This window comes from Rhinolophus ferrumequinum, chromosome 13 (assembly GCF_004115265.2).
Source record: "Rhinolophus ferrumequinum isolate MPI-CBG mRhiFer1 chromosome 13, mRhiFer1_v1.p, whole genome shotgun sequence".
Taxonomy (NCBI): Eukaryota; Metazoa; Chordata; class Mammalia; order Chiroptera; family Rhinolophidae; genus Rhinolophus; species Rhinolophus ferrumequinum.
The window spans coordinates 21,600,388-21,620,277 of NC_046296.1; the positions used below are offsets into that span (position 1 = coordinate 21,600,388).

General features: G+C 45.1%; 1 protein-coding gene across 2 annotated transcripts in view; it reads right to left on the bottom strand.

Moving 5' to 3' along the window:
* Positions 1-19,890, bottom strand: part of ANTXR1 (ANTXR cell adhesion molecule 1) — a 217,256-nt gene that overhangs the window by 79,371 nt on the left and 117,995 nt on the right. For both annotated transcript variants that reach the window (XM_033124998.1, XM_033124999.1), the window contains exon 13: positions 9,160-9,255. In XM_033124998.1, the coding sequence (XP_032980889.1) occupies positions 9,160-9,255 (96 nt within the window). The remainder of the gene's footprint in view (positions 1-9,159; positions 9,256-19,890) is intronic.

A 19,890-nucleotide genomic window follows, 5' to 3' on the forward strand; every position in this document is an offset into this window, starting at 1 on the left:
TTTTGTTTTTCTAGGAGTTTTTGTTGTTGTTGTTATGTAATACACTCTATCACTAGTCAAGAGTAATTGATTTTTCATAAGTGATTAGCTCTTGCATGCTCAGAGAGGTTAGCTCAAAGAAACGTATTTAGATGGTTGAAGTTATTTGGAGCCTTTGAATTAAAATATTGCATATCCTAGAACTTCTAGGCTGATCTCTTAATGCCAATTCCTCTGCTGCCTCCCTGGCCTCATGGGTTCTGTCTGAGCAAGAGCCATCGGAACAGAAGTGTGTATAGAAGAAATGCCAATCGAGATCTGAAAAGCCATCTACCAAGGGCTTTCATGTCACAGATGGAGGGGATGCTTGCGCTCATGCTTTTATATTCTAGACTTCTCTTCCGATTCTCAATCCTTGTAATAAATATCCTTCTAATTAAAATCCAGAAACGAAGGGAAAATAGGCAACTTGATGTGGAAAATGTCCAGGAAGTGTGCGATTCTATCCAATGGCAGATAAATGAATCTCACTACGATACAAACCGTATAAATATCATAGAAACCTCACAGCTGATTAGAGTGGGTAAATGCTGGCCAAATACTACCTGAATCCAGTAATTTTACACTGTAAAAGTTTATCAAAGGCTAGTGCCCAGGGTGTTGATTTAGGATGTAGTCCAAGAAATTTTCAAAGAAATGAGCTCAGCTTTTTGTTTATTTGGCATTTGGAACTTAAATTTCAAATCATATGTAGCCTCTCATCTCATCTCCCTTAAGACTGGGACTATTTAAAAGGCCAAATTCACTGATAACTAAAGTGAGACTAGTGGCAGGAATTTTAACATTAGTTGAAGACCTACGTGATTTACACAGTAATTTAAAGAATAGCTATCATATTTTCAATTAGGTGATATGTCAAAGTCACTGCAAAATGCTAAGTGAGACAGTTACAAAACAATCCATGAATTCAGATTCCCTGAGGCTTGGAGGAGGAACATTTGGTCTGTCTGGGTTACGGGCAAGGTGATGCCAGCCACTGGCAGTGCCTATGGGATCCAAGCAGGGCACACAGGGAGCAGGCTGTGTTGGTGATGTTCACAGTATGTACAAGCTTGTGGGCACTGACACGGCCTTCGAGGGAGGCAGGAAAGAGGCTACACCTCAGAACTCAGGAATCGGCTGCTTCAACAGTCTCTAGGGTTATGTTGTCTCTAGGATGAAACAGCCTTTGGCAGAATACTCGTGTCCTTCCAGAAGTCAGTATGTCAATCAGTGGGACTGGAGATAGGCCAAGGAAGGGTTCCAGGATCCAAATAAGTTTAGAGAATTACCACGCAAATTCTCCTACTAAAGGCTCTGAGATGTGCTGCAGTGAAGACTTCGTTTAATGGTGTTTTTCAAACTTATTGTCTAAATACCCCTTGTTCGGAAGTGTACCTATTCACATCTTGTAGGAACCGGTCTTCTGTGGACGTAGTACGCAAATGCTGCCCCTGATGACTTGCCTCGTGTAAGCCTCAGGGGATTTTGATGTGTAAGTGGGTTTGAGAACCACAGGCCAGGGAATCTTGAAGGGGAGGAATAGACTCACTCACAAGAGGTACGACTGTAAGGGAGTAAGCAACCTTAGAGGCAATATGATCCCAATTTTCTAATTTTTTCACGTGAGGAAATTAAGGTTAAAGCATTTCCTTTACCGGAGAGAAGAAGATCTCTGTGGGAACCCAGTTGTCTTTAACGACAGCTTGCCTCTTTCCAGTTCACCCAGCAGGCATGAGGAGGGGGTGGGTGGGTTATAAGGAAGCTGCGAGGACAGTATGGCAGGGATGAGGGAAGCCATGAGAGCAAGGTGGAAGTGAAAACAGACTGGGTGTGGGGGGCAAGTGCTGCAGCGCTCCAGAGGTGAGGGCCGGCCATGGCAGAGCTCTATGTGTTCGCGACAAACAACCTTGTAGACTGCAGAGCGAGCAATGTCCAGATGGGAATGATGGAGGCTGGAAAGGGCTCCAGAAAGCACGCTGGGTCTAGGCTCACGATGCCTGGCTAAGGAGCTACTTGTACTAGTCAGATGTCTTTTCCCTTTTTTTAATCATTAAAAAAAATTTTTTAATTACAGTTGACATGCAATATGATATTAGTCTCACGTGTACAACATGAGATTAGACAGTCACATAATTTGTGAGGTGATGACTCCGATAAATCAGGTACCCATTTGACATCATACATAGTTATTATCATATTATTGACTATATTCCCTATGTTGTACTTTACATCCCTGTGACTGTTTTGCAACTACTAATTTGTACTTCTAGTCAGGTTTCTATTAAATAAACTGTCAGTAAGTCCCTTTGGTGATGTTAGGCTTTGTTGTCAGGCTCAGCAAATTAAATGTTATGCTTAAAGGTGTTGGAGAGTACTATGAGATGACTTTATTTTATTTCAATTTAATGCATATCAATTTCTTGATTAATTTTTGTCTCTTGCAATTTGTCATTGGAGATGTCCAAGGGGCTTATTTGTTTAACTATCCTTGAAATTCAACAACGTGAGTTAAACATGATCCTTTCCACAAATTCTTTAAAAACTAATTGTTCATAAAAGACCTACAGGGTCATTTCAAACAAAACAAAAGAGAACAGACTTCTGTTTATCTAGGGAGAAATTCTAAATGCATGCACACGATCCTCGTCCAGCAAACTGAATAAAAATATCTGCCATTAACTGAACAGAAATACGATGATTTGATTTCACTTAAATAGTGTGGTTTAATCAGTTGGATTGCAGAGAATTGCAACTTTATAGTAAGATTTCATTTTAATCATGGTAAAAATCATGTAGCATAAAATGTAACATCTTAATCATTTTTAAGTGTAGAGTCTAGTAATGTTAAGGACTATTCCACATTGTTACGCAATCAATCCCGGAACATTTTTATGCAAAATATAGCAAGATTTTTTTTTTCTTTTTTTTTTTAACTCAGGGTTCCTAATATACCATTGACCTTCCAATAAAATGGGCACATTTCTAAGATTTTATGTAAGAAACTGCTATAAATGTATTTTGTCATGTAATATGCCGTCCATATAAAGCTTTACATGTAACAAATACCTAAGTTGTAAAACATAATAATAATACGAACACCCATGAATCTACCATATAATACAGTTCACAACTATTTATTAAGTAACTATTGAGTGCCAGGTATTGGGCTTGTGCTGGGGGACAAGGTATGGATGAATGTGGCACTGTGAAGTGAGATAAGACAAGGAGCGCCAGAAGTAGGGTCAGCAATCACTCTGCAGTGTCTTGTTTGGGCAGCTCAGAGGACGGGGACATCTCCATTGATGAAGAGCAGTTTGAGGGATAATTTGATGAGCTTAGTTTGGGACACGCTGAGGGTGAGATGCCTGCATTTGAGACGTCCCCTGGGTCTGTATACTACGGGCTTGGATGTCTGGAGCCACGAGCAGCGATGGGTGGATGTGTAAGAAGGCATCAGCGTATCCGTTGTAGTTGAAATCATGGGAGTTAGTGATATTGCCTGGGGTCAACGTGTAGAGAAGGCCAAAGACAATCTTGGAGAACGAAAGATGGCAGCGGAAGAAGAGCCCATGGAGGAGACAGAGAAAACCTGAGCAGAGAAGTAGGACAAGAGTCCGCACAAGGCAGTGGAGAGGAAGTTTAAAGGAGTGAGAGGCCTACAGGGCCTACAGCTGAAGGAGTGAACGTTGGATGAGAGATGAGCAGAGACCACTGGCCAGGGAATGCAGGCTTGCGAAAGATAGGCTGGAGGAATCTTGGCGACGGAGGCCAGGGGGCAGTGGCCTGGAAGGAAGGGGAGAACAGTGGAGGGTCTGGTCTGCAAAGAAGTTTGCCGGTGAAAGGGAGAAAGAAAAGAGCATCTTGAAGGAGAAATAAGGTGGGTATGAGGCATTCTGAGAAGTTGAAGGAGGCTGGCATGCTTTTGTTGTCAGAGGGGAGGAAGACGGTGGAAAGGAAAGAATGAAGATACCATAGGCAGAGATGAAGCGAGAGAGGACAACATGAAGAACACAGTGGTAAGAGAGGGAGAAGGGGCAAGGCTGCTTCTCAGGCGAAGGGATGTTGGAGGAGGACCTAAGTCTGTATGTTGCTTGAAAAGGAAGGAAGCGTTTCTCACAGGACAGCTTCTACTATTTCACTGAGACAGTAGGGCAGGCTGTCTACTGAGAGCAAAAGGGCCAGAGGTAGGACAGAGATCTCCAGGAGAAGGGTAAGAGTTTGGGAGAGGTACTGTGGGGATGGACTCTGCGGCTCCGTAAAGATGAGGGGAAACTTGCTAAGCACGCAGAAGGCCTCATAAATGTGCAGTGACCCCAGCAGCAGGCTGGCACCATTCTCTTTGGAAGTGATCTGCACCTTGGGAGCAGGAGAGGAGACTACCTACAATTGTTCCATGTAGGTGTAGGGATGGGCAAGGCAAGTGAGGTGGGGGTTCGTGAATCGAGATGTTCCTGAGAGCGATCAGTAGAGTAAGAGACTGCGGGCATTCATTTTCTCCCCCCGTTGTGATTTGGAGGATCTAGTCCCCATTGCCCATCAGAACCTATCAGTGTCTTGCTACCTGCTGAAATTAAGGCGTGAGGTGATGGCCTTTGCCTGTGTCCATAGAGCCACCACCCCAGCTGGGCTGCAGGCTCACACCAGGACACTGCCTCTTGTCTGGGATGACAGTGGACCCTTACGGCTGCCTGCGTTTTCTAGGACAGTTTCGTGCTCTAATATCACTGATTGATTCGTGGTTGACTTTTTGTTCTCTATACATTCAAGCCCTTCGTACATTTACTCTTCCAATACCTTTCAACTCTGTTTTCATGATCTTTTTCTTATTCAGATTTCTAAGTCTTCCTGTTTTTAAATTTCAGTTTAGAGATTTCAGTAATATTGGATCAAACGTATAAGTAGATGAAGTGGTCAAGGCATGACTTAGAGGGTTCTTGGCAATGCCCCTTGTGGAACTGAGGCAGGGCTGTACTTATTTATTTGGTAAAATATTGACCCCTTGAATTCCCTTTTTGAAAATGCAAATTAGCCCAGGGTGCATAGTCAATGCCTCTCTCCCTTTCAATGTGGGTGCTTTGTGCCAATGAATAAATGCAGGAATCTTAGGAGCCAAAGGTTTACCTAAGGACACCGAGGGCCAAGGTGGGAATTGGTAAAAGATTTTTGGGTTTTTGAACCAGGAACTGGCCATTCTCTCTCTCTCTCTCTCTCTCTCTCTCTCTCTCTCCATCAGTCACTACTGATAGATTATACTCTGCTACATGGGCAATAAGTTAATGTAGGTTCCATCTAGCTGGGAGATAAGAACTGGATAGAGCGGGGTCCTTTAGGAAAGGCGAAACACAATGGGTAGCATCAGTCACTCTCACCCTTCAGATTTCTTCCAGACAGGGCCAGCAGAAAGCAAGAGGATGCTGAGGCAAATGGCACACCTAATAGTAACCACTATGCCTAGTCTGGTCATTACATTTAAAAATGCTCTTTATCATTAGTGGATAGGGACCTGAATACCTGGTCACTCCCCCAAGACTTCATGGACACCCCATCCCCATATCTAGCAATTAAAGGGTTAATGTTTGGTGGTCAGTTGGGGTGGAGGGTCTCGTAACTGGGGTTGTTAAATATTTTGAATATCATTCCTGGAGAGAACTTTGTAGAGGGGGAAGGAAGGGACACAAAAAAGACAAATCTCACATACCCCACGTTTTGCAGGCCTTTTCTGCACTCTGACTAGTTCCCATTATCGAGATGCAGCTTTGGTACCAAGTCATGGGGCATTTTCCACACTTGGGGCGGGCGGGAGAGTGATAGAGGAAGGTTTCAGGGCCATGATTTACAAGAACAGCCTCTGCTAGTCCCAGAGCTGTGGGGAGAGGTGCTGTCTCTTGGGCGAGAGAAATTTCCTGAGTCCTCTGAATCAGGATCCTGGGGGAGGAGGGTGGTGTTTGGCCTCTTTCCTGCATAGTCCCTCTACAAAACACATGACTTTATCCTGTCCCCCTTAGAGCATCATCACTCATCAAGGACGCGAGTGATAAATTTGGTTTGGGGGGGGCACACCAAGCGTCAGAACTCTGGCCAGCTTTCAGAAATAAGGGTGACGGCAGTTTTTATAGACGTCATAAACAGGAAAATTAATTTCAAGAGCTCTCCTTGTAAAGAAATCCTTCAGGACTTACAAAAGAGGACCACGTTAAGACATTCTGGCTGCCTTCCAAAGAAACATGGACTTAACCAGAGAAATTCATTGAAAAATATTTTGAATATTGCAAAATAATCTGGCCTTGGATGACTCTGCTTTCAATTATGAAAAATGTTAATTAAGAGACATTTCCTTGCAAATTAAAACCACAGTGAAATATCACCTCATGCCTATTAGAATGTTGTCGTCAAAATGACAAGAGAAAACAAATGCTGGTGAGGATGTGGAGAAAAGGGAACCCTTGTGCACTGTTGGTGAGAATTGTAAATTGGTGCAGCCACTATGGAAAACAGTGTGGAAGTTTGTTATAAAATTAAAAATAGAACTACCACACGACCCAGCAATTCCACTTCTGGGTATTTATCCAAAGGAAATAAAATCACTATCCTAAAGAGATATCTGCACCCTCATGTTCATTGCAGCATTATTTCAATAGCCAAGACATAGAAGCAACCTAAGTGTTCATCAATAAACAAATGGATAAGGAAGATGTGGTGCATATATGCAATGAATACTATTCAGCTGTAAAAACAAAGGAAATTCTGCCATTGCGTCAACATGGATGGACCCTGAAGGTATTATGTTAGGTGAAATAAGTCACACAGAAAGAAAAATACTGTATGATCTTAGTTATATATGGAATTGAAAAAAACCAAATTCAGAAACAGAGATCATATTTGTGATTACCAGAGGTGGGGAATTGGGTGAAGGTAGTCAAAAAATACAAACTTCCAGTTATAAAATAGATACGTTCAGTTGATGAAGTGTATAACATGATAACTATAGTTAATAATACTCTATTGTTTATCTGACAGTTGCTGAGAGTAGATCTTAGAAGTTTCTCATCACAAGGAAAAGAATTCTTAGCTATGTGAGGTGATGGGTGTTAGCTAAACTTGTATTCATTTTGCAATATATACATTTCACTGTGTTGTACATCTTAACTTATACAATGCTATCTGTCAATTACATCTCAATAAAATTGGAAAAAAGAGACACTTCCCACTAATATAAATCAAATGCCATACAGTACAGTAACATATTCTTAGTATAGTAAATATTTATTAATATTAATAATAATACACAGCACTTACTATGTGCAAAGTGCCGTTTCTAAGTAGTTTATATATGTGAACTCCTTTAATCTTCACCACATACCTATGAGGTTGGTGTTTTTATTGTCCACATTATACAAATGAAAAAACTGGGGCACAGAGAGGTTAAGTAACTTGCCCAAGATCACACAGCTGGTGAGTAGTGGAGCACTGCTTGGCTGTTCTACTGCTCCTAGCTTACCTCACCCAGAGATAACTTTCTTAAATAATCAAAAAGTTGATTAAGGGTGATGCCTACTAAAGTAGAAGCCCTGGTGCCCACTGCCTGCTGCCACCACCACCACCCCGACCACTGCAAAGAGCCCACTGCAAAGTGTTTTTCCCCCCAAAATTCCACACTTGAAAATGTGCTTTTCTTTTTGAGTCACCAGAGAAAGCACTCTGACTCATGGATGTTTTTACCCTTCAAATAAAATAGCTATGCAGCCCTAAGTACCTAAAACAACATTTAACTCTTGGGGCTGCTCTGGTAAGAATCAGTTTAAAATTTTGGTAAAATCAGTGCAGTCTGGATTGCACTAATTGGCCTGAGACGTGTACCTGTCCTGGGTCCCTCCCTGCACACACGTGTTCTTATATGCTACAAGTCACATCATCCCCTCAACACCCAGAAGCTTCTGTTGGTGCAAGAGCCTCTTTCCTGCCCAAAGCCCCTGCCCCATGGATCCACACTCCGGCTAAGTTCCTCATCTCCTTCATGTGCCACCTCTTTAAAGTGTCGTCCGGAGCCCTTTCCACCTCCTTTTCAAGCCCAGCATTCTATGAGTTCATGGTCTTTGTTTGGCTCAGTCTGACACACAGAAGTGTGTCCCCTTGCACTGTGTGCTGAGTGCTGGCGTCCCTGAGACAAAATGCGACACGCTCTCATCTGGACAGGCTCACCGTCTCTTGTCCCCTGCAGGACCCTCCCTGGAAGAACTAAGATACAAGGAAATGGAAGGTGCCATGGCAGTAGAGGGCCGTGCTCACTTCAAAGTCACCTGGGCTTTACAGCGCCTGCTCTGACATGGCACAAGGGCAGGGCACTTGCTAGAACTGGATATGTGAGAGTTAATGTCGTTTTCTTCGTTTGGCTATTACTTTATTTGGGCCTGTCCTGGTCTAGGGGCCAGGGACTAGAAACTGATAAAGAGGCACTAGGATTTGGGCACAGCAAGTGACGGCTTCTTCCAGGCCTAGCGCTATTCATGGAGATGCTGGTCGGAGCTACGAGGTGGCTGCAGGCAATGAGGATGGGGAGAAGGCAGGTTGCTACTGGTCTGGTAGCCGCTGTGCTTAGATGAGTGCTGGGCACACAGTAGATGTGTCCTGTCAATGCTTGCTAAAAGTAATGAAATACAGGTGGGTGCCACCCTGTATTGTTAAAAATAAAGAGGCCTGAGGCCATTCTCTCAGATGGGCTGACTAGTTGCTAAGACCAGGTGGCCTTGGAAGAGTATCAGCTAGGGCCACTCAACAAGTGTGTGTGTGTGTGTGTGTGTGTGTGTGTGTGCGCGCGCCATACATACACATGCAAATGTATTTATCACATGTCAAATAACATCATTTACAGTGTTCTGTGGAACCTTCCTAAGCACTGGAACCAGAGCAGCCACCTGGCAGTCTTACTTCCCTAACCCATATTGACTCCTAACGACGTGTGGTTCCACTGAACGATGGTAGTTTATCCCAATTTTGTATACATTGATGCAAGATTTGTCCTTAACCTTTACAGAGTTCTTTTGTCACCCTACCCTACTCATGGCCCTGTTAACTGTGTGTCACCCTTTGCTTTGAGTGGCCCATGGCCTGAGGTGAGGAGGAGGAGCTCGGGGCACTTACCACGGTGCAGCAGAGGGGCCAGAACCACCAGAGGAGAGCCAGGGCCAGGAGCAGGAACAGGATCAGCAGGGCGATTGCCAGGATGGAGCCGTCAGACTGCGGGGCCAAGAGAGAGGGCGGTCAGCCAGGGGTCAAGCCATGTGCGCAATAAGCATGTGAGCCCTGGGTGGGGCAGGGAAGCCCTGTGGTCCCCCCTCCCATCACCAATATGCAGATTTAAGGCCCAGAGAACAGCACAGTTTGCCAAGCAAATGGTTGAAGCTCTGCCCTTCATTCTGGGCAACCCACTCTATGCAGCCAATCCTCATGAGAAACGGATTCATTTCTTCAGTGGGGGAGGCCCTGTTCTTCTCTTTGAGCACCATTCTGAAGGACCAACCCTGCAAGAGGCAGACAGGTAGCTGCCCACGCAGCTGGGCATGGAGGTGGCCTACCACTGCCCATCTGCCTCTGGACCATCCGCCGCTGCCCAGGGACAGTCTCCCATAGCCTCGATCTGCCACTGTCTGGGTGGGACTCAGGACAACTCTACTCAGGATCCAGCCCGCTCCCCAGAATCCATTCACATAGGTGCATGTAATCAATTCATAAGGCTGTGGGAAGACAGTCTAGAACCACTGAGAGGAAACAAGTAAAGGCAGATAGATTCCAGGGAGTGGAGAGTGTAGCCGCTGCTGATAGACATGGGAGGGAGGGGTGTGGCTGTCAACGCAGCAGTCACGTCAGGTGCTTAGGTGGGGGCCAAGGGGTGGGACGGGCGCCCAAAGCGAATTATACCCACGTGAAAACATGCCTGGGCCAGACCCGAAAATAGTCACGGTTACTGTGGTCTGCGATCGTTGTTCACTTTAAGCAAGGAGAGCGCCTACTTGGTGTAGGTGTTCTGGGGCTGCCAGTTCAAGAAGCAGATTGGAGTCCCCTCCACCCTCCCTTTATTTAAGTCCGTTCCACCCTCCACCCTCCCCAAATTTTCAGGAGGGGAGGCGGTGAGGGGCAAATCGTCATAGGTATTAATCGTTATAGGTCCTCCTTCTGAGTAAAGCTGGCAATTCCACTTTTAGCCCAAGAAAATAATCAGGTATGTTTGCACAGATAATAATAATAAATAATTATTGAAAGAAAATCTAAATGTTTAACAATTAGGGAATGATCGGTACATTATAGAACTACCAAAGCCATCAATTACTATGTAGACATTATGCTTTCAAATACTGTTTAAATGACATGAGAAAACATTCCTGATGTGAGTGGAGATATATATATATATACACACACATATATATATATATACACGTGTATATATATATGTATATATATGTATCGAGAGTGAGAGAGAGAGAAAGACTGAGGGATACCGACTAAATATTAATAGTGGTTTTGCTGGTAGTAGGTTTATGGTAATTTTCTTCTTTTTTTTAAAATATATGTTTTCTTATTTCTCTCTCTCTCTCTCTCTCTTTTATCATAATGCGGAAATAAACTACTGAAGTTGTACTTTAAAAATCTGCACTTGGGGCCCCTCCTTTTGGTGTCCGAGCTCATGTGGCCCACAGGTTCTTACCCTGCATCGGTAGACCTAGGGGGTACACAGATGGGCTCAAGTGGATAGAAGACTGTGACCATCCTGAAATGACATCCATGATCCTTAATGCATGTCCCTTCAGGAGAGACTGTGCATAGCACGATCAGCTTCTCCAAGCTGTCCCTGTGCCCCATTTACAGAGGAGGGAGGTTGCATGGCCTAGGCAGGGTAACACAGCAGGTTAATGGCAGGGCTGGGACTTGACTCACTCCCACTCTGAGTGATCAGTGGGGGCTACTGGAAGCTGTTTAAAGGCAGCTATTACTCCCTGGAATGTCTTTGACCAAAAAGCCAGGGAACTAACCCCCCCCCACCCTCCCCACACACATGCACACTACGCCAAGGCTTGGGAATGCCAGATTTCCCCCGAGGAAGCTGCAGCCTTCCAAGTGCAGATGCAGGGCTGGGCAGTGGGTGGGGACAGAGCACAGGGACCAGTGGGTGGACATGGCCATGGCAGAGAGGACGCTTCTGCAGCCACAACACTGATGCATGAGCTATGGCACAGAGAGATGCTCTCGGTGAAATCATGCGTGTTTCCCAAACTTATTGTTAGTTGAGGTCAACGCTCTTGATCTCCCAACCTCTACATCTCACGCCCATAAAATTGAGATACTAAACCTCACCCGCCTCATTGCACGTACATGAGGATAAAGTGAGTTATAAGATGTATGCAGACATTGCCGGGAAGTTGGGATGAAAGCTATCATATCAAACACTGAGCTGTAGCTCACTCTCCCTCTATTTCCCTACGACAGCAAATCTGTTAGCACTTGGAATAATAAATGGTTTTGGTTACTGAGAGGCTTATAAAACAGCAGTCTGTTAGTACTGAGTTATAATTAAGTGAAGACTACAGACTACATTTATTCACATGATGTACAATCTCCCCTCTCCTGATTTTATCTTTCACTTTAGATGGAGGAACTGAAGCAGAAGGGTTGAGGTAGTGCGGGGAAATATTTAAATTTCCTTCTGGGAGAAGGAGAAGGAGAAGGTTTCCTGTGAAGTGAGGAGGGTGCAGGCCCTGGCCCACAGGGGAAAGAGGAGGCTTCTGTGCTGGGCGAGATTTCCTGGATCTGGACAAAGCTACCACTGGCCTTTCTCGGGCCAGACTTGGTCTGCCCCATATGAGGTGGAGGAGAACCGCGTGGGACTCAGGAAAGGGCAGGTGCAGTGAGGGGTGCTGGGGGAGTGGACATGCCCAGGGGCAGGGACTTCTGGAAGAACTTTCTCCTGCTCTGGAGACAGCCGCAGATAAAGCCCCCAAATGCACTGCCTGTGTTCAAGATCTTTCAGCAACCATTATATACGCAGTGCGAAAGAGTCACCGTCAAACTAAGGGTGTGGACTTTTGATAAACTTAGACCTAATCATCCAGCAAACATTTTTGAGGATCTGTGCCCATTGAGCAGACCTCTGGGATACTGGATTGATTAGACAGAACCAAGGAGCTCACGGTCTACAGAGGGAGATGTATAAACAACTAACCACAGGCAGGGGTTGTGTGTTATTCAACAGCTGTATACCTAGCACCTCTGATGTGCCGGACAATGAGCAAAATAGTCAGTCCCTATGCTTAAAGAGCTTCTGTCCTGGTGGAACAGTAACAATGATAATGATGACAATTGTTATAGGCACAGCTAATATTTATTGAGCACTTACTATGTGCCAGGGACTAGTCTATGTACTAACATGCTTTCCATATGCTAGCTTGTTTAATTCTCATTAATGACCTTATAAATTCAATAATATTATTTTCCCCATTTTACAGGTAAAAATACCGAGGCAAGGATAGGAGACGCACTTGCCCAAGGTCACAGAGAGAAACCAGAATTGAAACCTGAGCAGTCTGGTTCCACAGCTCACGGGTTGGGTTTAACTAGCAGGCTACATTGATTGCTCTTAGCAAGTGCTAAGAACCCAGTGCTTGAGGCCCTAGGGCTCTCAGGGCCAAGGAGAGGTTGGCATTTCTGAATGGAAAGGCAAACACAAAGTGCATGGTATGGGGGTGAAAGGGCGGTGGGGTCCCCACTGTGAGAGGCCATGCTTCTATCCTGAGCCAAAGGGGACCTTTGGTGGATTGAACCACAGGCACACTGTGATGGGATATGTTTCTTGGGAAGCAAATGCTATGGACACCGTAGAGTACAGAGCTGAGGATGAAAAGACTGGGGGTCAAAGGCCCAGGTGGAGAGCTGCTGCAAGAGCCCCGTTCTTTTAGGATGACATTTTATAGGGTTACTCCTTCCAAAACTCTTGCATTTTCACAGATGTGATTGGCTCTGATTTTACTAACAATAGCTGACCATTATTGGGTGCTGTCTACATTCCTGGCACTATGCAAAGTGCTAGATGCACAGTATCTCTAATTAAATGAGCCTTGTTAAAGCAGCCTTATTGTGGGGACTGTTATCCCAGACAGGCAAGGAAAATGGAGGCTGAGCGAAGATATGTAACGTACCCAAGACCCTCCACAAACTACTTACGGGCATATTTATATGCCCACAACTCGAATGTTGCAAAACTAGGAATTGAACCCTCACAGTTTGGTTTTAGAACCTTGTCCCCTTCCCTCTTAACCGTTATAACTAGAATGTCAGACTTATAAAAATTCACTTAAGAAATATCTGTACTTTAAAGACTCAACATTAGCAGCTGTATGAGAGATTGAGACGGTGCTTGCAATGGCTGCCTTTGCTCCGGTGGAAGGAAGTTCACCCACGTGGCCCAGTGTGGATCACGTGTCGCAGGCGTGCAAAGGTACTTCAGAGTGAAGTTGGAAAGGAACAAAGACCATAACAGGGCCTTCTTTCCCTTAAACATGAGGTTGGCCTAGAGTTTCAACCAATAACCTTGTGAAGAGGGACTGACAGCCCACGTAAGGATGGCCTTATGTTACCCGTTGAATATATACCGTATCAGTATGTAGTGTAGAAATACATACACACCTGCACTGTTTAGTAAACGGTATTTGCTTCGTTCATAAAATTAGTTCTGTTATTCTAAACCAGTCCTTTTGCATCTTCACCGAGTCCCAAGATAAAGAAGCCCCTTGGGTGCTAAGAAGTAGGTTCTCCCAATGGTGGGGAGGCATGTAGAGTGTTCCAGAGCCCACAGAGTATAGCCTGGCACCCAGCACCTAGCTCTGCTCTGGGCTCCGTTCTCTTGCTCTGGTGCAAACTGCCTTGGCTCCATGGGCTCTGGCCTCTGACTTGCCCACCTGTGTACACTGCTGTGCGGTACATGCTGTGCTAACTGCCACCTGCTCCTGTAAGCTTCTTCTTGGATCAGAGCCCAGGAGGGACGTGGGCTCACCTCTGCTCTCAGCCTGACTGAGGACCTGTGTGTGGCTCGTCCTCTGCTGTCCCCCTTCACCAGGACAAAGGCTGGCTAGGACTGAGAGATCCCCAGGACCACGCGGTCACAACCACAAGGCTCTTACAGAACTGTGCCTGCTCCATCCCTGTCTCAGGGGTTCTAGCTGGCCGGGGGTGAGGTGGCTTCTGAGAACTCTCAAGTTCAGTAGGAGCCTGCCCCCAGGCCTGCCAGCAGACCCCTACTGCAGCCTCTCAGTCTGAGAGTCCTCACTGGGGAGGAGGAGCCTGAAGCAGGGGCCTGCACCAGCCTGATTTTATGAGTGAGAGCAGAAGCTGACTTGCCCAGCAAACTCTTAGTCTGACACCCTCAGGGCTGGGCAGGATCCTGCGTGCAATTCACTGGAACCTTCAGAACAGAAATCAGAGGGAAAGAAAGCAGCAGGTAAATAGCCAAGGTTGATTCCTACCTGTTATTTTCACAACAACCTAAATATCAACTCAAGTTAAATTCTTATTTATAAAGTGAAAACAAAGTTTAAAAAAGCAACACTGGCCTTTAAAAAAATTTTGGCGGGCGGCGGGGGGCTCTGGGGTGTGTGACTAGAGCTGAAAGGAAGCCTGTGGTAAAGCAAGCAGCCCAAGGTGGTGCATCTTCCAGCTGGGGGGCATCATCCATTTTCCTCAGTGAATAGTTTTATGCCTCCCCCACCATCAAACGCTATCGTGTAACATCCTGTCACAGAGGCCTGCTGTTGGCCAGGCAGATGTGGAATATTCAATATGAGGGCAGGTCTCCCCCAGCCCTGCTCCTTCCTTCCTCCAAGCGGATGTTTTGTTGTCAGGATGACCTGCCCTGAAGGCTGCCTGGCTCAGAAGGCCAAATCTCTGCATCATGCCTTTCTTTAATTCCCTGTTCCCAGCTCACCAAATGAGGGCATCTCTTTTAAGACAAGGAGGCATTGTGTTCAAGGGTATGGATTTGGAAACTTAAATAATGAAAACATCTCTTCCTTGGTAGGTTTTTAGGTAACTTTGGATTTCTGACGCATGGCGGGGGGTGGGGGGTGGGGGTGGGGTGGGGTGGGTCTTGTCTGGGCTCGCCTGCCTGCAGTGGGCTGGGAGAGAGGCAGGCCTCTGGACATTAGAGCATCAAGATTGCTGAGTCTTTCAGTTTTGTTTGTGGGTTGCTAGGGTGGAGGAAAGGATGACATGGAGAGGAATTAGTAGGAGACTGGGGTAAGGTCTACTTTGTGAAATTCTCCATCTCAAAGTCGGGCTTGGACTGGGATTCTGCCTGATGCCCGTGGGGTCATTATGGAGCCAGCGGAGTGTCCGCAGTTTGGTCTGGGTGACTGTCTCAGCTCAGGAGCGGGCATTCTTCCCCACTCCTGAGTGTCCTTCCATGTGGAGGGCACCCCGTGTGTACAGTCCAGGACTTCCTTTTCCCCTTTACTGGTTCAATACATAAGGCCGGAGTAAACCAAGCATGCTGGGATCTGCTCTCCCCTTTTTCTCCCGGGGTGTGCTACCCACAGGGAACAGGGGCTGTCCTCCTTTATTCCATGCAGGCAGTTTTTTGGAGGGACCTGACGCTTATACGATTTTGGGGAGCCTCTTTAAGAAAAAAAAGAACATAAAAATACAAATGTACAATAATAAGGGCTCCTCCCAGGGCCGTAGAAAAGTCAAGAAGGGACCCTGAAGCTTTCAAATGGGATCCCTGAAGCTTAAGCTTCATCAGTTTCCCGGTAACTCTGTCCCTGATTATAAGTTTTCCCAGACAGGCCTGATGCCCACAGAGAGACTGGTAAACCTATTTAATTCTGGGCCTCAGTTGCCAGCCCACTTGCTGCCACACTCGGCCATAGTCTCCAGCCCACAATAATAAAGGCAATACTGAGACGTCCGGCTCTCATTTTTTGGGGGTCTCATTTCTGTTTGTTACTTGCTTTATTGCTCCCACTACAGTATCCCCCACCCTCTCAATACCTCTGATTTTAATTTACCCCAGGATGGGTCCTGGTAACTGTAACAATTACCCTTTGATAACAAGAGCATATGCAAATTATTAACAAAGGTTCTCTGCGAGCCCTCACGTATGGGTGGTGGGTTTGCTGTAGTTCTGTGCTCAGTTTGGCAGATTCTGAGTATTAACACTGAATTACTGAAGATACTCAGGTTCGTTCACATGGTTAGACTATCTTTTAAACATTTAACACGAAAGAATGAATTAGCAGGTTTATTCTACCACATTGAAGGGATATTAGCCAAACTCTGCCAAAAATATGACAAGAAAATAGCTGATGATGCATTAGAGCTTCTTGAATGCTGGCAATGCTGTTTTCCTGGATTCAGCTGGGAAATGATGAAGTCACAGGGCACCCCGGGACACCACAGGAGGGTTTGCTCTGGCGTGAGCTTCCCCAGTGGTCCCTCTTCCTGCCTCTACCCCTGCACCTGCCCCGCTCTCCCTGGTATTGATGAGGTTGTCGTTGAAGCCCTGCGGGAAAGTCCTCAAGGGAAAGTGACCCTTTAGCCAGGGGCAGCTCTGGTCTGTAACCTTGTGGTTTCATAGCAACCAGCTTGGTCTAAATTTCAAAGAAGCCATCCTTGGGAGATGGAAATATGCAGACTAGGAACGTGTTGACTTATCCTGCTCAGATGGGGGACCCTGTGAGCAGCCAGAGGAGTGTCAGCCCCCAGGCGAGGGATGCTCCAGGACTCTGCTGTGCATGCCTCCCCTGCTGCACGCTGCTTTCCGCCCTCCCAGGGCAGAGGCTGGCACTGGGGAGGTGTCACATTCCAGTGCTCTGAAGTGGCACTTAGAACCATCCTCAGCAGCTGGTCTGAGCTCTGTTTCCTGCCCAGACAAAACTGGCAAAGCATGGGCAAGTTTTATTTTGAAAGATGAAATTTAAGTCATTTTATTGCTGCTGAGAAGTTCTGGATGGGCAAGTCCAGAAATCAAAATTCTCTCTCCCAGAGCTCATATATTCTGACTGTTATTCCTGGAAGTAGCCTTGGTGATTATCTAACTTCTCCGCCCACCCCACCCTACATGTTATTTGAATTCAATTCCCCCGTATCTGTGACAATACTCTCCTGAGCCTCCTTCCTCCTATCTCTGATTACTCCTTGTCTACCTTCCTTAAGTGCTTCTTGTTTGCAGTCCCTTAAATGTCGGCACGCCCCATGGATCCATTTTTTTTTTTTTTTGCATTTAGTACATTTACGATATTGTACAACTCATGGATGCAATCTTGGTCCATTGTGGTTTTTCTTAATACTTTCCACGAGGTCTCATTTCCTTTCATTGTTTACACTCTCATCTAGATATTCATGACTTCAATCTTTTTCTCTAGGTTAGATCTCTCCTCATGCTTCAGGGTTGTAGTTAGTATCAGTCCACTGTCTGGTAGGTCCCACTGACACCTCAAACTCAAGAGTTCAAACTGAGCTCATTGTTTTCTCTTTCACACCTGCTTGTTATCCTCCTTTCGTTCCATGGTCCAACATATCAACCCAAATTGGAAATCTGGAGTCATTATCAGTTTTCTTTCTCTCCCCGTCTCCTCCTTGATGACATACCCTCCATTAGTACATCCATTCCTTTGAATTCCTAAGTACCCCTTGAATCCACTCTTGTCTACACCATCTCCAATACCATTGATTAGGCTTAGAATCCTGTTATTTCTTTCTCGAATATTTAGTTGCAGTTATCTCTTCAAAAGTTTCTCCACCACCATTCTTGCTACCTTGAATTCTATCCTCCGTAACTGCATCTAGAGACAGCTATCAAAAATGTTATTCTGGTAGCTCTGACCACACAGGAACTCTTTAACAACTCTTCATTGTTTGTGGGAGTTTTTCACATTTGAGAATTTGATTCAAGTGAGACACCACTTCCTCAGAAAGTACACATATTTACACACAAGCTCACAAACTTTGATACAATTTCAGGAGGTCCATCTAATCCCCAGAATCCATTATGGACCCTCAGGTACAAGAGCCGCTAGCCCACAAAAGTCCCTTCACAACCAGGCCTCTCTTATTTCTCCAACCTCCTCTCTTACCACCTCCTTCCTTACACTTTGTGCTTCAACAAAACTAAACCACATATAGTTCCCTTTATACACCTCACTGTTCTCATGTTCTTCTCCCTGAAACATGCTTTCTTCCTTTCATTGCTTGGGTAACTGTTATCTTTTAAGCCTTAGCTCAGGCTCTACCTGATTCGTTCATACCTTGTATATTTATTGAACACCTACTATGTGCTAGGCCCTCTACAAGCATTGGCATTAAAGATGGACATGGTCTCTGCAATCACAGACCTTGTAGTTAAGTGGGAAACACAGACAAGTAAATACTACCACTGAACTCTGAATTTGTGCTCCCATTTTATATTATGTCTCTATCTTAGCATCTACTGTATATTATACAAATTATATCATTATGTGCTTGTCTAGCTCAGTGAACTCTAAGGCCCTGGAGGATATATATCTGACTTTACTCATTTTTGTAACTTGGAGATGTAATGCATTGTTTCAAACATAGAAGGACTTAATAGTCACTCTACTTATTTATTAGATTGAGGGAAACGAGAATTTTGCAGGCTAATACCTTCTACGACTAGTGGGTGGCAGAAAAGGCACTGGAGCCAATGTTGTCCAAGGCTGCTCACCTCCCCCTCCATGGCCCCATCACGAGAATCAACTCCCCCACCACCCTCACTACAAAGAGCTTGGATTTTGGAATCAGGAAAAGATGATCTAAATCTTAAGTTTTTCCACTTATTAGTATGTGGACTTTGGATAAGTTACCCATCCTCTTTTAACTTTCCTTTTCTCTGCGTATATGAAATCGAGATATTTCTACTTCCAGGATTGATTGGCTACTTCAATAAGGTCTGGTATGTGTACATGGCACATGGCCATCCTTCAATACAGGTGACTTCCCTTCCCATTCTGCTCTGGCTTCTCTGCCCTGGTTTGGCCGAGGGAAATGAATTTGATTTCTGTGAACAACGTCATGCTAACTCTGAAGAGCTGTGATGTTGGTGGGTGGTCCCAGGTTACATATTGGGGAAACCACAGGCCTTCAGATCGCCATCCTCATGTCAAGGAAAGGGAAACCCAAGTGGGTTTTCCAATGGTAAATTTAATAGCCCTCATTAAAGTTGATCCAACATTAATGAGGGCAAAATATAATCAAACATTATGATTCATTCTTGCTTCCTGAGAGGTAATCTGGGCAAGAAATGGGAATAAAATTGATAGATACTGAAGATATGGGATTTTCTAATCCATGATATAGACAGTATAGGAAAAATATTAGGTGAGAATTACCTAAGCCCTCGTGGAACTCTTTATAAAAAGCATGGCTATACAGTAAAGAGGCTCTCCATATAGTGCACATGGCAGAACTCCCATATCCAAATGAATCGAATTCCAAACTAGTGGCTTTGGATGCTGGAGACTCTCCAGTGATGTGTGACCATTGCTCAAAACATTCTGAAACACCTTCTTTGGAATTGAAACCCATGTCTGGGCCACAAAAAGAGAATCCTATACCTTCGTAGTCATGCTTTGCTTTTCACCAACGAGGTTCCCAGATCGATAACCCACTATTCATCAGACCTGGTTCCTACAACTTTTGGGGTTGTCCTGAAATCACATGATGAGGATGTTCTCCTATTGCCCTATTGAGGATATTCAAATACTGGGCCTTCAAAATTATGGCAATTTCGGAGCAGGAGTTCAGAAGATAGTTGGAATAATGACAGTGCTGTTGGAGAAAGGATATGACCTTCCAATCATTTGTATATAAATT